Here is a 22164-nt window from a genome sequence, read left to right as displayed (position 1 = left end):
CCCTCTTCACTTTTTCTGGGTCAGCCTTCCTCTTCTCTCTTTGCTCCAGCCACATCCTTTCACTTGCAGACCCTGGACCCTGTGTGCTCTGACCTGCCACAGGGCCTTTGCACATGCTGTCCGGGGCCTCAAATACCCTTTTCTTCCCTCTCCACCTTGTTAACACTGCTCATCTTTCAGCTTGCAACACAGTTGCAATTTCAAGTAGATTTCAGGGGTTATTTGACCAATGCTTGCCACCTCCATCTGGGGTGGGGGGTGTTGGGCTGGGCAGGGAGTTATGGTGTCTGCTTCTGCCCAGCCCTCCATCTGTGGTCCTCAGTTGGGGCTTATTAAATGCTTGGTGGGTGAGTGCCTGTGTATGGCTGTCAGAGGAAGGATCTGGTGCAGAGATGCCACTGGGGGTCCTTCAAAGGGGCTCAGGGGAGGGTGAGGGAAGGGCAGAGGCAGGTGGGATATAACAAAGTGAGAAGAGTATGCAAGTGTGCAGGGTGCTACGTAAATGAGGAAAGGGAGAGATGGAGATGGTGTATCTAGGGTGGGGGTTCAGGCGTGCAGGGTGGATGGATAGAACAGAGAGGAGGGATAGTGTGTGCTTGAGTGTGTGTGTGTGTGTGTATCCTGGGCCGAGGGGAGGATGGAGAGAGGGAGATTGCAAGAGTAAAAAGGAGAAAGAGAGAGAGAGACAGAAAGAGGGAATGAGAGTCAGAAACTGAGCAAGAAATAGGAGAGAGCACATGTGTGCAGTGACTGTGTGTCTGGCGGGGGTCGAGGGGAGGCAGAACACGAGCATGTGCAGATCAGGGCTCCAAGAGGAGGCCTCAGCTGGCTTGTCCTGTCTGGAAGCAGCCAAACCTGAGTCTGGCTGTTCTGAGTCCCCCTCACTTGAGCATCTTTGCCTGTGCACTGCCTGGCCAGCCCTCAGACCTCCTCCATCCATCAGACTTGGAGATATACACCTCTTGTGGTCAAGCTCAAAGAGCTTGTGGGCTTGGAATGAAGGCCTGGTGGAGCATTCCTGGGACCAGGGCTCCATGGAGCTAAACAGGGTAGGAGTGGGGAGAGAGTGGCTGAGGGCTCTGAGTATAGGGGTGTGTGTAAGGAATGCAGGTATGGAGACCCAGCCCGCCGACTTGTCCTGTTGGAGGCACTGCATGGGGCAAACCCCATCCTTTTCTCTGCAGAAGACACAAACCAACCCAAACAGAAACCCCCAATTCAGAGGAAGTTAGCCTGCAGGAACGGGGAAGGGAGAGGGGCTGGGGGGTGGTTTGGAGAGACGGACAGACAGACGGGGGTAGGGATGGGGGATGCATCAGGCAATCCAAGTATAGAAAGCCCAGGGCATGACGTGCAATGCTGACGCGAGAAGATGCGTTCACAGTTAATGTAAGGCATTTAGACTTCAGAAAGAAGTAAGACCAACCAGATTCTAGATGCAGATGTTGAAGATGGAGGGGGAGCGGGCGGGCGGGGGCAGTTGGGGAGGCGTGTTCAGCGTTTTTTAGGTTGATTTGTAACCAGTGCCAAAAAAACCAATGGGTTTCAGTTCCCGGGTGGGGAGTGGGGGTGGTGGTGGTGGGTTGGGAGATAGTCATTGGTGTATGAACACACAGACCACGTCATGGATGAACAAATGAATTTCATAGTGCATTTTGATTGGATGAGTTTTTCAGACGGCGTTGTGCCAATATACAGTTTAAAGAGCAGGCATGGAAAGAGACAAGACAAGAAACACAGTCATTATCCATCGCACGCAGGGCAAACCCCGTCACCCAGGCCACTTGGGGCGGTAGCTGAGGCCCGGTGGGCCTCATGCCCTCTCCTCCCCAAAACCCTGGGGACTTGCCCTCCCAAGGGTCTGGTTCCCCCTGCCTCAGCCTGGCTGAGCTCTGGCCTCAGAGCAGAAAGGGGCTGTTGTGGGCTCCCTGCCCGCAAGGGGCTGCCTCCCCCAACCCCAGGTTGGAAGTTTATCATCTTAAAAGGGTCCAGACACCCACCCTCCATTTTTCCCTCCAAATGATTACAATTTAGGGCTGGGGGGCTGCCTGACAAATTGCAGCCCTAAGTACATTCACAGTAATAGCAACAGCAGTAATAATAACCGTCACTTTCTATGAACTCTCTAACTTCTGGCAGGTTCTGTGCCAAGCACTTCACGTCAATCGCTCTGACTTGTTCAAAGTTGCCATCTCTCTCCCTAGAGAGGCATTCTTGTCTGTTTTGCTCTGTCTCCAGCACCTCTCACAATGCCTGGCACACAGCAGGTGCTTAATGCATGCTTCTATGAGTGCATGAATGAATGTGAGGTTTCCAAGAATATGATGAGGTTTGTTATGAAGGTTAGTCCCAAATACAGGACAAGAAGAGGTAACACGAATTACCCAAAGTCAAACTGCTCGTAGGGAGGGCTGTTTGACTACTGCAATCGTCCTGATGTCCCTGAATTGGACCCCGTGTCCCATTCTCCTGCCCTCCCATATCTTGCAGCCAGGGGAACAAGCCTTTGGGGTCCAGTCCTACAGATCTCTTGCTGGTAACCAGAGCTTCAGTCAACTTCCTCCACCTGCTCTACTGGGGTGGTGGGTCACCATTGCTTCCAACCTCTTGACCTGGAGGGACACTGGTTCAAGGCTGTCTTGTCTTCAGCTGGATGGCAAGATATTTTTGACTGCCAGTAGGAGCGCCAGACCTCTTAGAAACGTGGCACCGAAGGTGAGGTCTAAGCTCTGGTCCACTGTCAGGAGACAGTGGCCAGGTGGGGGTCCCCCAATGGCAACAGCCCCCAGCTGGCCATGACCTCTCTTGGGGAAGGTGTCAGGGATGAGGTGGGGGGAAGGGGAGGACTTCTGGTCTACTGGAGCTAAAGGCAAAGAATAGTACCAGGATACCACCTGGGTGAGGGTGTGAGGGGATGCATCAGAGAATGGCTCCCTCTTCTGTGTAGCTCCCCAGTCCTGTCCTACCAGGCTTCCAGGATAAAAGAATTGATCAGTTGATCCTTTTCTGCTGGAAGCTTAAGTTAGGGACACCCCAGGGAACACTAATATGCCCTAAGGAGTCACCAGGTCTGGCTGCATGACCAGGTCCCTCATTTTCTTCAGCATTGAGCATCAGTCTCCTCATCTGTGAAATGGGGTAACACCCTCTTCCTCGGGCCCCACCCCTTCCAGATCTACTCTCTGCTCTTCTCTGCCTGTCCTGAGCATCACCCTGGCTCTTTGGCTTTCTGGCTCCTTGCTGGTTGGGCTTGGCCAATGGGAGTCGCTGGCAGGAGACAGAGGCGGGTGGTGGGAGGAGAGAAAGGTTGGGGTATTTCTCTCCAGATGCTCTATGCCAGCTTTGGCCCTGTCTCTGCCAGGAGCTCTGTCCCTCCATGGCCTCAGCTCCTACCGGGTGGCCCCTCTCTGACTCTAGCTCAGGATCGCCCCACTTCAGCACCTGGACAGGTAACAGCTCCCCACGGTGGCTGGGAGCTAAGTGCCTTCCCCTCCCTTCTGTGAGTGATCTGTGTTTTGGATCCCTTCAGTTGAACCCTCTGAAGGAATTCTTTTGCATCCTAAGCCCCTGACCTGTACCATGAGCTAATCCACGTAAAACGCTTGGCACAGTGCCTGGGATGCAGCGAGTGCACTGTCCTTGTCAGCTATTATTATTTTTATTGTTATTATGACAAGGTTGATACCACCCCTGGCCCTCGACTCTGATACTCTTTGCCCTTTTACTTTCCCTGTGAGGATCTCCTACCCTCCCCCAGCCTCCCTCAAGCCCTCAAGGGGCCGTCAAGCCTGGGCTCACTGGCAAATGGCCGAGGAGGGCGTCTGGGACAGGAGCTCTGGGTCCCTGAGTCTTCCAGAGGAGAGGGAAGGACCATGTGGCCTATGGGGCCATCACAGTGAGGTCCGGAGACCCCCATGTTGGGAATGTCCCAGGCCTGGGGTAGAGGAAGACCGATGTCCCAGAAATCCTCCTAAAGCCCTGGGAATGGTGTCCCCTGTTACCCTGAAGGCCATGGCTCCCTCCTGCCCATGAGCTGGAAGATGGTTAGTTCAAGCAGGATGGGCTTGAAGCTGGTTCCCTCTGGGCCCCCCAAAATGGGTGGTGTTTGGGGGCGGGGCTCAGCCTTGGGATCCTCTAAGAGTCTCAGTTCTCCCAAAGAGCTTATCCACATTATTTACTCATGAGTCAATAGCCAAGATGCAAGGAAGTTCACGCTGCAGAGCTGGCCCCGCAGCCATGGCTTTGGGTACCCCCACGTCCCAGCATCACCCTCTTGAGGGGCTGCCCTTGCCCTCTGGGGTCCCCGCTTCTCCCTTTTTGGTCAAGGTCAAGTGCTGGCTTGAGCCAGCCATGACTTCCTGATGACCTCCTCCTCGCCCCTCCCAGCCCAGCCAGGAATTGCCCAGAGAGAAGCCGGCGGGAAACTTACCCCAAACTCGGTCACCAGGATATCGGTGATGCTGCCCAGAACAGTCACAAAGTCGAAGATGTTCCAGGCATCACGGAAATAGTTCTAGAATGGGGACCCACAAGACAGAGATGCCAAGGCAGGGCTCCAAGGCTGGCGCCCATCGTCCAGCCCAGGAGGCCCGCTAGGGGCACAGCTGTGGACCAGTCCCAGTGCCTGGGACAGTTAATAGTCGTTCAAATAGCAAAACGCTGCTGACCGGGGTGCTCAGTGTCATCTGCTCTGAGTCCCCCCTCCCTGGGACCCCCAGCCTTCCCACGGCTTGCTTGGCCCCAGGGGAGGGACTCCAGGTGCTGCTTCAGCTCCACCTGGGGCAGGGGGGAGGGCTGCCCTTCTGGACTGTGCCGTTTCTCCAGCAGCTTCAAGGGCTCCCTGAGACCTGAGATGCTGCATAAATGACGTCATCGGGATCCTCTCAAAGACCTTCAGAGGGAAAGTTTATCATCGGTCTTATATGAGGTGACTGGAGCTCGGAGAGCAAAGCTGCTCACCTCAGGCAGCACACAGGTGAAGAGTCAGGATTTGAACCCCGGTCTGGGCAAGTCCAGAGTCTGTGCACAGGACCCCATGGACTCAGGACTTGTTAAGAGATCAGCCCCTGGGTTCTCATCACAGCTCTACTACTGTCCAGCTGTGTGGTCAGGGGTCAATGACTTAACCTCTCCGTGCTTCCATTTCCTAATCTGGACAAAGGGGACAGTAACAGAGTAAGAGGCCTTCTGGGCACACACCAGGCTGTACTTTCTGGCTCCCTTGTGGTTAGATGAGGCTGTGTTTCTAGTTACAACCAATGGGTTGTGAACAGAGGCAGTGTGGGTCACTTCCTGGCCAGCGCAAGACTCGCTAGAACTCTCTTAACTTTGGGCCTGGTGACCAGCAATGTTCCAGATGGTGGCTGCTCCGTGAGCCTAGTTCCCTGAGTAACTAGAGGCGAACAGCACCCCCTGCTGAGTGTCAACAAAACCTTCATTGATTAGAGCAACTGAGATGTGGGGGCTGTTTGTTACTGCAGCTTAACTTGATCTATCCTCACTAGTACCTTCCTGGGCTGGGTTCTGGCTCAACTAAGACACACAGGTATAGCACGCTGTTGTTAAAATACTGAAATATTTTACACTGTTTGAGTCCACAATGAGTAGCACCCTTGCCTAGATCTAAGGGTCTAGCTCAAATAGGTGGCCCTCCCCTCAAGGCTCAGTGGGACCCATGCTAAACACAGGCCTTCCCAGCATCCTCACGAAAGCAGGGGGCCGCGTCGGCGCTTGGGCTCCGTTCTGAGTGGTCAGCTTTCCCCTGAGCATCTGACAATGCAGCAGCCCCTCTGCCTCACAGAGAAGGACCCGGGCTTTGGAGCTGTGCTTCTCAGGATCAAATTCTTTTAGCATGTATGAATCAAATACACACTTGGAGTTGGACTGCTTGGGCCTCAGAGCCCTCTTCTGGAAGATAAGGACGTAACAATCAGATAATGAATGTGAGTCACTGAGTGTGAGGTTTGGCAGATAATAGGTGCTTACTAGATGGATGTTGTCTTACAGCTGTCTAAAGGAATTCAGGTTCCACTGGCATTGGTATTTTAGTAGGTACTACTGGGGCCCTACCCATATCCCTTAATTTTTTGACTGTGCACCTTTGTTACTCTGCCCAGGGGTTTTCTCTAGTTGCATATTTGGTGGGGAATTAACAGCTTGTCTTGGAGCAGCCCTTAACTGTGGCTGATGGGCACTGGAGGATAAATAGCCCAGCTCCCCCACCATGGGTGAGATGACTGAAGTATGTAAGGTATGTACTCTCTGCTGCCTCCCAGAGGTCCTCCATTGAACGGCACCCCAGTTGCCCACACTAGGGCCCTGCTCAAGAACACACCCTGTACCGGCTGCCTTCCCTTCCCTGCCTCACTCCCCACTCTCCTATGGTGCTTCCCAGGGTCACCTCCCAGATTAACCCCTTGCATTCAATCCTTGTCTCAGGCTCTGCTTCTGGGGGGCACAAATGAAGACAGCTTTCTAGGTGTCTGGCCACAGGCCTCAAGCCCCTGGACTAGAAGTTTCCCCTCTATCATTTAAATTCTACGTGGGAAACTTGGGGTTTCGCCTACAACTGAAGGGGGAGGCTCAGTGCAGACCTCTATGTGATGGTCAGGGGTGGAGGAGGTGGAATCCTCTCCCAGTAAGACGAATCACTTCACCACGAGAAGACTGGGAACGAAAAAAATCGTGTGACACAGCTGTACTGTGCAGAGCTTGTGCCTGGGCCCATGCGCACGCTCCCCTTAGCCCTGGGAGCCTGGAAGCCTGGTAATCTTATTTTGTAGATTTAGACATGGGAGCAAAGAGGCCATGTTTGTGATCTCATAGCTCAAAAGGGGCTGAGGCAGGACTGCACCCAGGGGTGGGTGATCCAGAGCCTGTGTTCTTCTCCGTATATGTTCTATGATCTGCTCTGGGTCATACAGCCCACAGGTGGCATCCCCAGGGCTGGAACTGACTCTGAGTTGGTGCAACTGCCCTGACTGCAGGGTGTCTCTCTCTGCCTGGCTGGTTCTCCATGCAGAGCCCAGTGGCCTGCCTGGGCTGTGATTTGGGCTTCCCTGGGTGTCCTCATTAAAAAATTCAGATTCAGGGGCCCCCATCCAACCCAGTGAATCAGAACCTCTTGAGGTGGGTCTAGGGTAGGGCATCATTTGACTTTAAGAGATCTCCCCAAGTGCTTCTGATGGGTAGCAGGGTTGGGAGCCATGGCTTTGGAGGAAAAAGGTGGGCGATGAACTGTAACCCTTCCTGGCATTTATTGAGTGCTCACAACATGCCGGGATTCACCCTCAGTCTCCGGACACACATTATTTGTGTTTGGGGTTTGCAAGAGCACTTCTAGGAGAGAGGAGAGGTTGGCCCTTTCTTGCAATGGAGGGGAGAGAGGTGAGGTGATACAGCTTGGACATGAGTTGAATCGAGGTCTCTCTGGTGCCAAAGCCGACACCTTTGACCACCTTGGGAAGCCAGGGTGAGAATTCAGCCTCTGTCTGCTGACATCACGGGCTGCAGGTCATTCTCTTCAGCGAGGTGGGCCAAGCAGACACTCAAGTGCTTTACAGTCAAGCCTCCGTATCCGCGGGTTCTGCACCTGCAGATTCGACCAGCCGCCAATTGAATTGGTTGACTCTGCGGGTGCGGAACCTGCAGATAAAGAGGGCCTACTGTACCTGCAACCCCTGTGATGCCTCCTGAGAATGTCTCATTTTAACAGAGACACAGATCACACGGGTAATCCTGCAGGGGCTTGTTGTCTACCTTCAAGATGGAAGGAAAAGCTAAAGTTTGGTGAGCAGCTGGTAAAAAAAAAAGAAGTAATTTTTTCACATCTCATTCCATGGGCCCCCTCCCCCACCATCCACAGATCCCTTCAGGGGTCAAGAGACCTCGGGTTAAGACCACTCGCATTAGTGGGAGACAAGTTAGACAGGGTCAGGAACTGCATTAAAGAAAAAGGGGACATGGAATTAAGGAGACAGACAACTTCAGAATACAGGGCACACACTAAGGTAGATACGGATTCTGTGAACATTTCATCTGGTCTATCTGTACGTCTGTGTGCTGGGCTCCCCGGCAAAATGTGTTTCTCACTGTGGATCATGGCTAAGACGGTATGAATGCCATGGACTTGGCTTGTGTGGATCTCAGTTTCCTTATCTCTGAAATGAATAATTATTGCCTCCCATCCCATCATTTCGAGGAATGTCTGAATAAATGTGTGCAGGGCCCACAGTCTGCATTACTTGGCAAGCACGGGAACGCCTACGGAGAGTCTGGAGGCACTGGAGGGATGCTCAAGTCCCCCCTTGCTGGGGGCAGGGGGCCAGGTCGGGAGACTACCACCCAGCACCCAGTGCCCCATCGGGTTCCTTAACCCGTGGCTCTAGCCCCAAGGCAGTACTTACCAGAATTCCAAAAGCCATGACTTTAAGCAGACATTCCAGAGAGAAGAGGGAAGTGAAGACGATGTTGAATACCCTCAGGGCGTTTTCATAAGCAATCGAGGCTCCATAGAACTAGAGGAGGAAAGAGGAAGAGAGGTGGGGTCAGTGGGCACGGTGGCGGGGGCCAGGGAGGTGGCTTCGTGGCTGACCCGTGACCCTTGGCTTCCCTGTTGATGTCGTGTGAAGCTTACCCAGGCACATGGCAAGCTCTTCATGGGCTGGGCTATTTATTTATTTATTTATTTATTTATAATTGAAGTCTAGTCAGTTTACAATGTGTTAATTTCTGGTGTACAGTATAGTGATTCAGTTACACATACATATATATATACACATATTCTTTTTCATTATATGCTATCTGTTCCATTATTAGCTATTGGGTTAATCTTTTCACATCAAAACAAAAACTCCTTTACTTACATTATTATTTTTTCAGTTTGCTGGTTAGATATGCAGAGTCCCAGGCCCACCCAGACCTGCTGAACTAGAGCCTGCATTTTAACAAGAAGCCCAGATGCCCTGTGAGCAGTCTGAGGAGTGCTCTGCCATACCACCCTCTCTCTTCTGCTTGTTAGAAACAGTTCATCATCATAAATGAAAAGATAAAAGAACTTGCTTATGGAGATGAGTTTTCAGGTGAATATAGGCACTGCTTTTTTGCCAACTCATAAAAATCAACAGCTAAATTTGCTGAGTGTTTTTAAGTGCTGAGAAATGCGCTCATGTCTTTGCAGGAACTTTCTCATTGAATCCTCATCCACATCTGGGGCAAGGAAGGAGCTATTATTATCATTCCCATTTCACTGAAAGGGAAACTGAGGCCCTGAGAAGTCACTGGTCACTTGTGCAAGGTTAACCGGTGAGTTAAGTGGCAGAGCTGGGTTTGAATTCAGGCCTTTGGTCTCCAAACCACACGATGAAAGGTTCTGACTTTTCACCCTGGAGAGGTTCCATGGCCCCGAGGGTCACAAGGTCCTTACCTGCCCTTTTCTCCTCATTTTATTCATCAAACATTTATCAAGGGCCTCTTGTTCCCTCTAAGCCAGGGCCTCTCTGAACCCCAGGAATTCAGGGGTGCCCATGTCTTATCTGGCCCCTCGGAGCTCAACGAGGTGTGACAGACTGTCAAGCAATCCGACGCTATTATGACATAGCAGGTAACATAGGATGCTTGCCAAGACCTCATGTGTCTGGAGAGGTCAGGGAAGGCTTCCTGGAGGAAGAGCTCTGCAGGTGCAGCTGGAAGGGGCTGACCAGGCAGAGCGGTGGAGCCGTGTGCCAGGCAGAGGGACTAGGTGGAGCAAGAGTGTGTGGTCTGTCTGGGAGACCCGTGTAGCTGGTTCCATTTTGCCAGGGGAGGGCGGATGTGGTCGGAGGGAAGGCTCACCTTCATCATGAGAACGATGGTGTTGAGGGCGATCATGGCCATGATGGTGTACTCGAAAGGCGGGGACACCACGAACTGCCACATGCGGTACTGGAAACTCTGCTTGTTCTGGGGCATGTGTCGGGTCAGTGGTTTGGCGCTGATGGCGAAGTCGATGCAGGCCCTCTGCAGGAGAGAGCCCAATGGCGTGAGGGCCGGAGGCAGGAGGGAGGCGGCTGGACACCGAGCACCTCCATCTCACTCGACACAGCTAGCTTGCTGCACAACTACTAGAATTGCTGCCTCTCTTGCCCCCATAAACTCCTTACCACGAAAGCTTTCTTCTCTCAACAACTACAGCTCCTTGAGAAATTGCCACCTGCCAAAACTTGTGCTGACATTCCTCCACTATCTCCTTGAATCCCCTGAGCAAACATGGTAAGTGGGTACTATCAATAGCCCCATTTTGCAGATAAGGACAGTAAAGGCTCAGAGAGGTTATGCCACTTGCTTGAGCTGGCACAGCTGCCAAGGGGGCGAAACTCAAATTTCAAGACTGTGAAGCCTTGTCATTCTTTCTTACCAGATACTTTGCTTCTCCTCTTTGAGGGAGGGAGGCAGGGAGGACTAATGGTTATTTAGTCTTAGGGGCCAACAGAGCAGAAGGAAGAATGTGTTCTAGGTCCTCCACTTAGCTTGGATGATTCTAGAAGGGCAAAGAGTCATGCCTATACTCTCGTGTACTGGATTTCATTCATAAATATTCACCACCCCTCCCTGGGGGAGATTATACTTCCTTGACCCACTGACATCAGATGTGGATGTGTGACTAGCTCTGGCTAATGAAGTGTGAGCAGAAGTGACATGTATCACTGGGCACAAACCACAAGAGTCAGACCGTGGTTTGCTGCTCTCTCCTTTTTATCTGAAGTGTCTCAGAGGGAAACCAGAATAAAGCTGACACAGAGCAGAGCCACCTGGACATGCAGTCCAATCCCTTTGTCAATATCTGGCACTGAGATGCTAAGGATGCTTGTTACTGCATCATAACCTAGTCCAAACTGACTGACACGTACAACTTCTCTCTGATGTGTTTTCTTCTGGAAATCCCATGAAGGGCTACCCTGCAAGCTGGATTCTGCTTGGAGAATGCTGTTCTTTCCTCCCCAGGTGTCCCAGAAGCTGGTTCCTGTGTGTGTGTGTGTGTGCATGTGTGTGTGTGTTTGTGTGTGCTGGGAGGTGTCAGATTTTAAATGGGAATGCAACTGGGAAGTGGTACCTCATTTTTCTCCAGGCTGTATTCCTCCATCATCTTGTCCCCCTGCTCCTGGAAGGTGATGATGATCAAGGCCACAAAGATATTGACGAAGAAGAAGGGGAACACCACAAAGTAGACAACGTAGAAGATGGACATTTCCATGCGGTACCCAGGGCTGGGACCCTGGTTCTCAAAGGTGGCATCGACGGAGTGCTTGAGGACCCTGTGAGGACCAGGGTGAGGAGAGGGGGAAAGTGAGACAGGGGAGCAGGAATGGAGGCAAATATTGAAAGGAAACAAAAAAGAAATGAGGTGTAATCACTATTTTCTGACTGTGGTCCCTGTAGTTTATGAAGCTGTAATCTTCCCACCTCCTTTGCCTGTGGGGAGTATTGACAACATTGTCAGTTACTTCTACCGCCCTGTATCAAGGGCCTGTTATGTGCCAGAAATGATGTTTGACATTTTATTTCTTTAACCATCATCCCTCTCAGGGATGTTATTACTGGTTCCATTTTGCGCACGAGGAAACTGAGGTTGAGCAACTTAAAGTGACTTGCTGAAGACCACCTACTCAGACATGGCCAAGTTGGGATTTGAAATCAGGTCTGTGGTGATGGATGGGAGTGAGCAGGGGGTCATGGAAGCAGCTGTATGTGTGTGTCTGTGTGGGTGTGTTGGGTGGGGGGAGTATTTAAGCACAAGTGGTGGTGGGAGCCGAGGAGGTGCAATGAGGACACACATGGGAGTGAGTGTATGCAAGGCCGCTCTGTACAGTTGCACAGGTCATGCACTGCTCAAGGGCTCTGTGTCTAAGGGGCACCAGTCATACTGTAGACATGCTAGATCTGTGTATTAATGATGACAACATTTTGGCAGGTGGCCATAAAGTGCCTTATTTGAGCAAGATCATTAAGTAGATTGCAATGCTCTTCTAACAGATGGAGGAGAAGTCTGTTGAAGAAGGGGTGTCTTAAAAAATTTGCTCAAAGGTGCCTTATGGGCTAGCACTGGCCTCTTGTGTGTGGGTACTGAGGGCACACGCTGGAATCTACCCAACCTTCAACCTGCATTCAGCCAAGACCTCTGGACAGAGGACCGGGACTAGGGTGAGGAGAGTAGGGCGCTTGCCTTGGGCACACGTTAAGGGGATGTCAAATCCCTCAGTAATCGTTAAATAGCATTTGACTGCAATATTTTAAAAAATCAAAAGAAATGCCAAAAAGCCCAGGATGAACAAACTATCAAAATTTCAAATCTTGTATGTAGTAGTTTGTATCTGCTAATCTCAAACTACTATATACAAAATAGATAAACAAGGTCTTACTGTACAGCACAGGGACCTCTATTCAATAGCTTGTGATAACTTATCATGAAAAAGAACATGACAAAGAATATATATATATACATATATAACTGAATCACTATGCTGTACCCCAGAAACAAACACAACATTGTAAATCGACTATACTTCAATTAGAAAAATTTAAACTTTTAGGGGAGGGTATAGCTCCGTGGTAGAGCTTAGCATATATGAGGTCCTGCATTCTTCATGACCTACATTAAAATAGATAGATAAATAATTATCCCCCCAGAAAAAGAACAGCAAAAAAAAAAAAAAAAAGGAAAAACATTAAATTTTGGATTTGCATGATTCTGCCTCACCTCAGCCCTGACCCTGTCTGGGAGAGAACGACCCTGTGGACAAACAGGCTTGGAAACGGCCAGGGCCACGCCCCTGTCTTGGAGGTGTGTGTTCAGCAGCACAGGAAGGGTTAAGAGGAAGTGACTGCCTGTGGATGTGCAGCCTTTCTGCAAGTTAGAGACACTGCCTGTTCTGGGAGCTCCCGGCGGCCACTCGGGGGCTGGGGAGCCCAGCGATGGCTGGATTTCCGCCCAGACAAACACGACTATGTGTGGCGGCCGCTGCTCTGGTGACGGCCCCTCGTGCTTCTTGCATCGTCCCCACTTCTGGGAGCAGGAGCGGACCCCTCCTCCCCGAGAGCGTTCTCAGCACCAGGCTCTCAGCCCCTCTCCTCCCCGCGCTGCTCCCGGGGGCTCTCGGACGGGCCACTTACTGCGGCCAGCCTTCCCCAGTGGACACGGTGAAGAGCGTCAGCAGCGCCCACAGCACGTTGTCGTAGTGGAACTCGTACTTCTTCCACTCCCGGTCCCGAGCCTTCACCTCGTTCTTCTCGTAGAGGAGGTACTTGCCGCTGCCGCGGGAAATGGGGACAGTTAGGAAGTCGAGGGGCACCTAACTCTGGCCACCAGAGAGATGAAGGAGGAGGAGGAGGAGGGAGAGGGTCCCACCTGCCCACGCTGCCTCCCTCAGCCTGGGAAATGGCAGCATCCAGATGTCACTGGAGCGTGTGTGCAGCCACTTGGAGTCAAATCCATGGCTGATGCCCCAGCCCTGCGTCCATTCAGGATCCAGCACCCAACTCAGAATCTGGCACCCTCTTCCAACCTGAAAGCCTCTAGTCCCGAGGGCGGGGTCCCCAGGCTTGAGGGGTTGTTAACAGCAGAGAGGGAGAAGGCACATTTCTGGGTCCGTCAGGCCAATGGGGAGGGGGCAGGTGCTGCTTCTTTTCAAGGTAGGAAAGAAAGTTTAGCCCAATGCCTGGGATCCTTCCCATTCCTGGAAACAGCCACCAAAACGACAACGGGCTGCCTGCCATTCACCGCATAGAAGGACTTCAGGGTAACTAGTGCCAATAGCGCTGTTCATTGAGCGCTTGGTTAATGAAGGATCAGCACTTTCCTGGCCTGAGTTCAGAACTTTCCATCATGAGGGTGACCCAGAGATGGGGAGCTTCCGGTCCACCATCCCTTACCCACAATTCCCAAATCCAGAAAGCTCTGGAAGCCGAATCTTGTTTCCTAATCTGGCAGTTGGCAAGTTCGGGCCTGCAGACCAAATCTGGACTTGCCTCTGTGTGGCCCACAAGCTAAGAATTACATTTTCAAATGGTGGAAACAGAATCAAAAGAATTCATTCACGATGGGTAAAAATGATATGGAATTCCAACTTCCAAGAAAGTTTTATCAGAACGAGGTTGTGCCCCCCATTTCTTTCTCTATTGTCTGCGGCTGCTTTTGAGTTTTACCAGCAGCAATGAGTAGCTGCCACAGAAAGATATTTATTCTCTGGCCCTTGACAGACGAAGTTTGCCCATCTACGATCTAATTCGTTTTGGCAACAAAACCCAACCCAATGGGATGCGGGCTCTTTGGGCTTTGGACTTGTTATTTATCCCATTGGGTGCAAATGGTTGCCTGTTTTCCAGCAGAAATACTGTGTTTGATCACAGGGCTGCCTTAACCAATGAGGCTGTTATGTCCTAGGTGGGACATGTACCACACAATCTCTCTAAAATCTCAAAATATTCTGAATTTTGAAACATTCACCTGTAAAGGTTTCATATAAGGAAACCTGGATGTGTACTGATAACCTCTACTTGACAAAGGCGGCAGCCGAAAAGTTAAGCATCCAGCTTATAGCTTATCCTGAAGCCTTGAGCAGAGACTCTTATTCCGAAACTGTTTTCCTTTCTAGTCCAGATCCAAGCTGGGTGCAGTCAGGTCACCCCGCAGACCCAACACTTCAGTTTCCAAGCCCAAGAGACTGGTGCCTCTGGCCAGCCCAGATGGGGACACCTCGGAGGGTCAAAACTCACCGACAGTCTTTCTCAAACTCCTTGGACTCATCAGTGCAGTGGAAGAACTTGCCCTTGAAGAGCTGCACAGCCACCACAGCAAAGATGAACATGAACAGCATGTAGACGATGAGGATGTTGAACACGTTCTTGAGCGAGTTGACCACGCAGTCAAACACGGCCTGGTGGGTGGCAGGGAGAGAAGGCGTGAGGGGCTGGGGGCCAGTCCAGCCTCCACCTGCCACAGCCCATAATACCAAAGTATTGTTATTATTCTCATTTGACAGATGAGGGCATGAGCCAAGTCACTCAGTTAGGGCCACGCCATTCTGAGGAGTAAGAATTGGGGCTGGACCTGATTCTGAGTTTCGACGCATTGAAAACTCCCAATTTCCACCCCTGGAAAATGGTGCTCCTTCTCCGAGTGTCTCTAAGGTAAACTATGGCTCTTCAGGGCAAGAGGAAAGGTCCTCGAGGGAGAGGTCATTTCCTGTTCCTTCTGTGTCCCTGTCTCATGTTACTCCCTGTTCCCCACCATCTGGAGTGTGGTCTCCCCCCTTTTGCCCACTGATAAGTTGCGGGCGCTCTGGATTTAAGAGTTGACTTCATGTGCCCTGGGCATTCTGCCCTGGGTAGGACGGGATCCTTCCACCATCCCCCAGACAAGGCGGGGTCCCAGCCTGGAATGCCCCCCACCCCATTCTGCTTTTAATCACAGGGGATCCTAACTCCAAGTAAGCATCAAGGATCATCAAAACGCACTGGAATTACATGCTAGCTTTGCTGGCTTCCCCTGGGGGAGAGTGTGTAGCTTTCATGGGGCTTTCAAAGGAGGCTGTGACCCAGAAAATGCGGAAAAGCCACTGAACTGAACACTGCTGGATTCCACGTACTTCAGTGCAGGCAAGCATTCACGTCCAAAGGGCAGACACATTTCCTCTTTGAACATTCATCAACAGAAAAGGGGAATTTGTATCATTATTTCCAAAATCAAAGGGAAAAGGCACACTGCCAGTAAGATCAGACATACTTTTAGGTCCTACAGGAGCCCAACACCAAGGAACACTGAACCACATGGTAGCAAAACCAAATCCTTTCTATCCTTTTGAGTGAAGGAGAAACTTCCTTGGTTGCTACTGTGTGAACACCTAACATTCATACTTTTCTTTTTTAATCAAGAAAGAGCGAGCATCCTTGCTCCAAGCCTTTGTCAGGCAACAATTTTTGGCTAGATTTTAGAAACAGTTATCTTATTTTTTTGAACAGATATTTAGTTTTATCTTCTATTAACAGGGGGTTTTGGTTTTCCAACTTGAGAAACTTGACATAGCATTTCCATTTAAAATAAATCCACTGAAGTAAAAAATAAAGTGTCTAGATTTAAAGAAACATATGACGTGTGAGATAATACAGGTGTCCCTCAGGTCATAAGTTGAAAAGGGGTGTTCAATGCCTAATTTCATTTCCTTCTTCCCTTCCTTCCTTTCTTCCTCCCTCCCTCCCTCCATCCCTTTCTTTCTCTTTTTGAACGACAAGCTCTTGGGAAATGCTGGTTCATGCTACTTTGGGAATTTGGAAAAGGGGTCCCGACTTTGCATGAGACATTTCATCTAATGGAAATTTATCATAATATACAGATTTTGTTTGATTAATGCACTTTACTGCCATCTGCTGGAAAGTTGTAATAAAAATATATCCAGACATGATGGCTGTGATGTTAGCAGCATCCCTTTAAACGTAGTGTTCTTGAGCAGTGTGCAACCTGCTCAACTGTCCAGGGCAACCCTGACAGATCTCCCACATATCCCCAGTCTCACCTTGAGCTTTGGCAACCGCTTGATGGTTTTAAGAGGTCGTAGCACCCGGAGGACTCGGAGGGATTTAATGGTGTTGATGTCCTTTCCTTTGCTATTGCCACTGTGGAGGGATGTTAAGATGGGGAGAAGGGGAAAGGAGTCAAGGTCAGGCTGGGTGGTGGGTGGTCCACAGCTCCATGTGACCCCACCCTTCCAGGTTTAGGAGTCTTGGGTGAGCCTGGTCCAGCCCTGCCCTTGCTGGAGGAGGGCAGTCAGCTCCCCCTCTACATCTGGGCTCAAGACCTAGCAAGCACGTGGCTTGTGTGGTTCTGGTCTCAGGGTTTATGGAGGGCCCTCCGCCACTAAGCCGGGCCTGAACAGCAACACGGGGCAGCTCTCAGATCCAGCACACGGGAGCTGGCTGCCCCTGGGCGCTCTTTGGAGGTGGTCTTAGGGAGCTTTTAGAAAATGTGACCCCCCCGCCTTCCAACAGGATCTGGGAAATGCTTAAAGCGGCCCTTAAACTGGAATCTCTCCCCCAACCCCCTGCCCCAATGTTCCCTGAGCCCACAGGAGTGAAAGGAACCAGGATATCAAATGCTAATGTTGAACCACTGCCTTTTCTTTTGGGGTCTCTCAGCTCATCTTTGTCAGATTGCTGCATAGAGGGCCGGTCCGGGGTCTGCGGCCTGAGTCAGCTTTGCAGACCCTGGGGATGCCATGACACACTTAGCCAACCATGATTCAGACCCCCCCCCGCCCCAAGTGGGGGGCATCAGGTGCAGCCATCAAAGCCTTGTGGTTAATGGGATCCACCACCCACCCAGCTGCCCAAACCAGAAACCCAAGAGTCATGTTCAGCCTCCTGTCCTGCATCCTCATCCCCAACAAGTCACCCTCCTAAACAGCTCCACCATCTGTCCCTGGCCACCACCATGGGCTGAACCCCGAATATCCACCTCTCCACTTTCCCCCCATCCCTGTCTCTCTTCCTTCTTTTTCGCACACAGTGGCCAAAACCAATGACCATGTCGGTCTCCTGCTCAGGATCCTTCTGGAGCATCTGAATTCCTTGAAGGACAAACTCCTAGCTTGGCATTCAGGGCTCTTCAAAATCTAGTCCAGCTTACCTTTACCTTTGCATCCCCATTGATGACCACACCCCCCCAGCCCCAGCCGGACACTTTTACTTCTGTCTGCTTTTGCATATACTGTTCCCGCTGCTAGACATGCCCCTCCTCCATGTCTCCGTCTGCAGGACTATGCAGCCCTCAAAGCCCGAGGTAAATGTCCCTTCATCCGATAGCCTCCACCATCTATCTGCCCCTGAGCTCTGCCAGACCCTAGCGCTGTTTCAGAACCATTTTTGTTTATGTCGTTGGCTGCTGGCTTTAGACAGAAAACTCCTCAAAGGTGAAACTGTGATTTATTGAAAATGAAAATGTGTTCATTTTCCCTTTAATCTTGGTCCGTGTCTCAACCCCCAGCCTGTACCTGGTGGGCCGTCTCAGGCAGGCCACGTGAATGAATTGGGATCGGAGTTCTTTGGGGGTCAGTTGGCAAACATCTCCCCACAGTTACCTCCTGGGTAATGAACAGAGCCACCCTAGAGCCACCCACCGTGGTATGCCTGAGTATCTAGGTGTAACAACATCCTTGTGACATTTGCTTTTTTAGGGTTCCTTTCTCTCATTTTTTTTAAGAGCATAAAGAGGAGAATTGGACTTTAGCCTGCCAGGCACAGCCATGCCCCAGGATTCAGCAGTCTGAACATGTTTTTTTCTTTTCTAAACCAAAGTCATCATTATCATCTCAAAGCTGTGCCCTCAATGTACGAGGCACACAACAGGAGAGAGACTGTTACGCAGAACACAAACACAGCTAAGTAACTAGATCATGCAGGGAAATAGCTATTTCTTCTTCAAGTTACCCCTCAGGCCTTCCGCTTTGGTCAGAGAGGAAGCCTCCGGTATGTGTGAAGAGGTCTTTAGCACCTCCCTGACACTCACTGATTTCTTTTAACAAAGAACCCAGCTGGACTCCCAGAAGGCACTTCTCCCTTTGCAGAGGCTGAGAAACAATCCTATGTTTTGACACACGAGGAGAGTGCTCCTGGCAGTTTGGATCCTGAGCATGCAGGAGTGGCTTGATCAAGGTGTTCTCTCGGAAACCAACCAGATTTTCGAATCACTTTGCTGAGAGTATAGATGCTCCTCTTAAAGCCCAAGTCCTGGTTGTTTGGACTGTCCACCCTTCTCCCATCTGAGAGGCTGGACACTCACTCCCCAGATAACCACCCAGCCTGCTTGTCTGCTTTACTGAAATCAGTTGAAATCAGACTGTGGGGAGATCTCCTCTCCACACTCTTTACGTTCTCTGCTAAGAACTGAGCTAACGGTGGGTCATGGTGAGAGGCAGTGCCCAAGACCCCCTCAGGGCTCCTTCTCCCTGGGGAGAAGGCTGAGGGGGGCTCTGGTCACTGCAAGCGACAGGACGGCAGCAAGAACACAAGGCTACGGAAGCAGGCCCAGAACCAACGCGGCTGCATCAGGGCAGAGAACGAGAGACGAGAGAGCGAGAGCGAGTGAGAGTTGAGAGTGAGAGAGAGAGAGAGAGAGAGAGAGAGAGGCACTTTACCGTGTACTGCTCCTGGTGAGGTGGCGTCAGAGGGAGAGACAGATCGTAAGCGGCCTCAGAAGAAAGAACACAGAACACGCACGCATGCGCACGCGCACCTGAGCGCTCCCCTGCCCGGCCTGGGCACCGGGGGTGGGGGGCCGCCTCAGGCTCGTGGCTCTGGATGGTCCATCCTTCCATCTAGAAGACCCTCGTTCAGTCCCCTGCCCTTGGCAGGCCTCCCGGCACTGCCCAACAGCACCAAGAAAGCCAAATTTCCAAGTAGCAGGACAGCCAGAAAGTCATCAATTACCAAAGGTGAATTCGCCACCGAAGGTCACTGCCAAGAGCTGGAGAAAAACTCCTTTTCTCCAGAGGTTCTGGGCTGGAAGGTTTTAGAGTGTCTTGAAGGTTTGAGCTTTGGCGCAGGGGGGACCTGGGTTTGACTTCCAGCACTGCCCTTAATGACTGTCCTCATCTGTAAAACAGACCTTCAGGATTCTGATGCTGGACACACAGTAGCAGTGGCCTTGGCTTTACCCGCTACGTTATGAAGGAGAGCGAGGTCAGCTAAGAGTTCCAATCTGGGATGACGTTAAGGGGTAAATCTCAAGAGTCCTCTCGGAAAATTGGGGTCTGGGGGAAAACTCTAGCATGTGGCAGTGGCCCCGTACCTAACTCATCTTTGGAATCACACTCAGTCTCATTATGACTGTCCACCCATGACTAGAGATCATGGTGAGAGAAACTCGACTGCCATTAGAACAGCAGAAGCCCGACTGCTGAGCAGAGGCTGCAGAATTTTCCACCTGCCATCCCTTTTGAAGTTAGTGATATTTCTAAAAACATAATGGTTTACAAGCCTGTAACTATTTCCACTGGATTCCCTGCCCCGACCTTTTTCACTTCAGCTCAGTGGTTCTCAAAGCTCGATGCATCTAGGGATTACTGCATCCACAGAATTGAACACATTCTCCTTTAGGGATTACTGAGGGATCTTTCAATGACAGTGATTTCTGTCCAACCTGATGGATGACTCTAGGTGTAATAGATGAGTTTTCCAAATGTCACTGCGTCTGCCTGTGGGAAGCTGGTACCCTTACGCCCACTTTCCAGATGAGGAAGCTGAGGCTCAGACAGGGAAAGTGACTTGCTCAAGGTCACACAGCCAGGAAGTGGCTGACTGAGATTCAAACCCAGGTCTGTGTATCTTGCACTCTAACCTTTCCACTTCATGACACACACACAAAATGATGCCTTCTGGGGTAGGCCCTGTTTTGAGGCTGGGTATAAAAAAAAAAAAAGGCAGGCTGTGAGGGCTCTTTCTTTAGCTTCCTGGCAGTTCGGCTCCTGAGCATGCAGGAGCGGCTTGATCAAGGTGCTCCGCCAGCTGTGCCGGCCTGCCCTGAGGGAGGAGTGGCCGCACCAGATGGCCTCTTGGCAGTGAGGGCAGGATCATGGTCTGCCAGCTGCTGAGAAATCAGTTGGCCACCCCGATGCATGGGCACAGAGCGTGATGCCATGTGCGATGACTCATGAAATGGGGTGTTAGTGGTGGTCGTGTGGACACAGCACACAGTCAGTTGATGGAGCAGGACACACACACACACACACACACACACACACACACACACACACAGATATCTGGAGGGAGGTGCAGGAGGGGTGGAAACCGTCGGGAGAGCTTCGACACATCCCTTGGAGGACCACAGGGATAGTTTTCCCACATCCGAGACGGGGCCACAATCACAGCACCACGGCAGAATCTTTGCCTCCACCCCAAAAGGCTAGCATAGCAAGATTCCTTTCGACAGAGAGGGGAATAGCTCATGCCCCCTCCTCCTGGATTTCTAGGCCCTGCGGGGGCCTCAGGGAACCCAGGCTGGCTGGGCTGCCAAGTCTCATTCTGCTGACTTCTGAAAGCCTCCACCTTCAGGGCTGCAATCCTGAATCTGACAGCTGGACCCAACCTCAGTGATCTTGCTAGACTCACTTCCCTCTGCCATCTCTCTGAGCCTCAGTTTCCTCATGTCTAAAGAGGGAATAATAAGACAAATTCCTGCCTGGGGTTGTTGGAAAGATTAAGTAAGTGGAGGCTGTCATTCTTCTGATTCCCAAAATTTCTTGATTTTATGGGGAAACTGAGGTACAGAGAGGTTGAGGGACTTGCACATCTAGAGAGAAATCAGACAGACTTGCGGGGACCTTTTTCTAAAACGATAAGGTTAATCTAACTCTTGTTGGGGTTCTCAGCCTTGTCTATGAGGAGACAGGCACACAGGACAGATAACGTGAGTTAAAAGAACAGAAACAAAAGAAGCAAAGGACTCTGGGATCAAGCACTCAAACGGAGACTCTCAGAGCAGCCCCCACTCCTGCCAATGTGACATCCATCTGGTAAAAAGGAAAGACGATAAGCAAAGTCCTTGCAGGGTGACACCTTCTCAGGCAAGAGAGGCCAAAAATGTGAAGCCAGGGGGAGGATTCTGAAACTTTTCTGGGCAAAAATGTAGCAGCTTGAGGGCTCCTTCTCTGGCTGTCTGGTAGATTTGCCCTGGGAATGCAGGAGTGGCTTGATCAAGGTGCTGGGCCAGCTGTGCATGGCCTGCAGCCCTGCCCTGGAGGAGGCGTAGAAGTGCCAGATGGATTCTTGGCAGTGAGATGGGGAGGGTGTGGCAGGGGTAGGGCCTCGGGGTCTCTCTCCCCCATCCCTGTGACCATCACATAAAGGTGCTCTGGGGGCCGTCAGATCTTCTAAAACCCTGTAAGAGTCCCTAGCACTTGTGAGAATCCCACTGGCAAAATCTTACACACTCCAGTTCCTGCAAGATCTATGAGCTCATTGAGACTGCACAGGGATGGCCTTAAATCCCTGTCCAGACCCATTCCTTGCATAAAAATTAAAAAATAATTTGAAACAGGCTGCTTCAAGGACATGGGACTGGCCGGCTGAATGCCTGTAACAACTTCATAAAACCTGTTTAAAAGGTTGACTCTACAAAAGGCTGCCAAGTTTCCGTGAGTT

General features: G+C 51.1%; 1 protein-coding gene across 1 annotated transcript in view; it reads right to left on the bottom strand.

Moving 5' to 3' along the window:
* CACNA1A (calcium voltage-gated channel subunit alpha1 A) overlaps positions 1-22164 on the bottom strand; it is a 268920-nt gene that overhangs the window by 25383 nt on the left and 221373 nt on the right. Inside the window, exons 28-34 of the mRNA XM_032465487.1 lie at positions 16545-16644; positions 14749-14909; positions 13147-13284; positions 11090-11291; positions 9832-9996; positions 8406-8516; positions 4430-4513 (exon numbers count right to left, since the gene is read on the bottom strand). Coding sequence (XP_032321378.1) covers positions 4430-4513; positions 8406-8516; positions 9832-9996; positions 11090-11291; positions 13147-13284; positions 14749-14909; positions 16545-16644 — 961 coding nt within the window. The remainder of the gene's footprint in view (positions 1-4429; positions 4514-8405; positions 8517-9831; positions 9997-11089; positions 11292-13146; positions 13285-14748; positions 14910-16544; positions 16645-22164) is intronic.

Source organism: Camelus ferus, chromosome 22, assembly GCF_009834535.1.
Source record: "Camelus ferus isolate YT-003-E chromosome 22, BCGSAC_Cfer_1.0, whole genome shotgun sequence".
Taxonomy (NCBI): domain Eukaryota; kingdom Metazoa; phylum Chordata; class Mammalia; order Artiodactyla; family Camelidae; genus Camelus; species Camelus ferus.
This window is presented reverse-complemented; position numbering and strand designations above follow the sequence as displayed.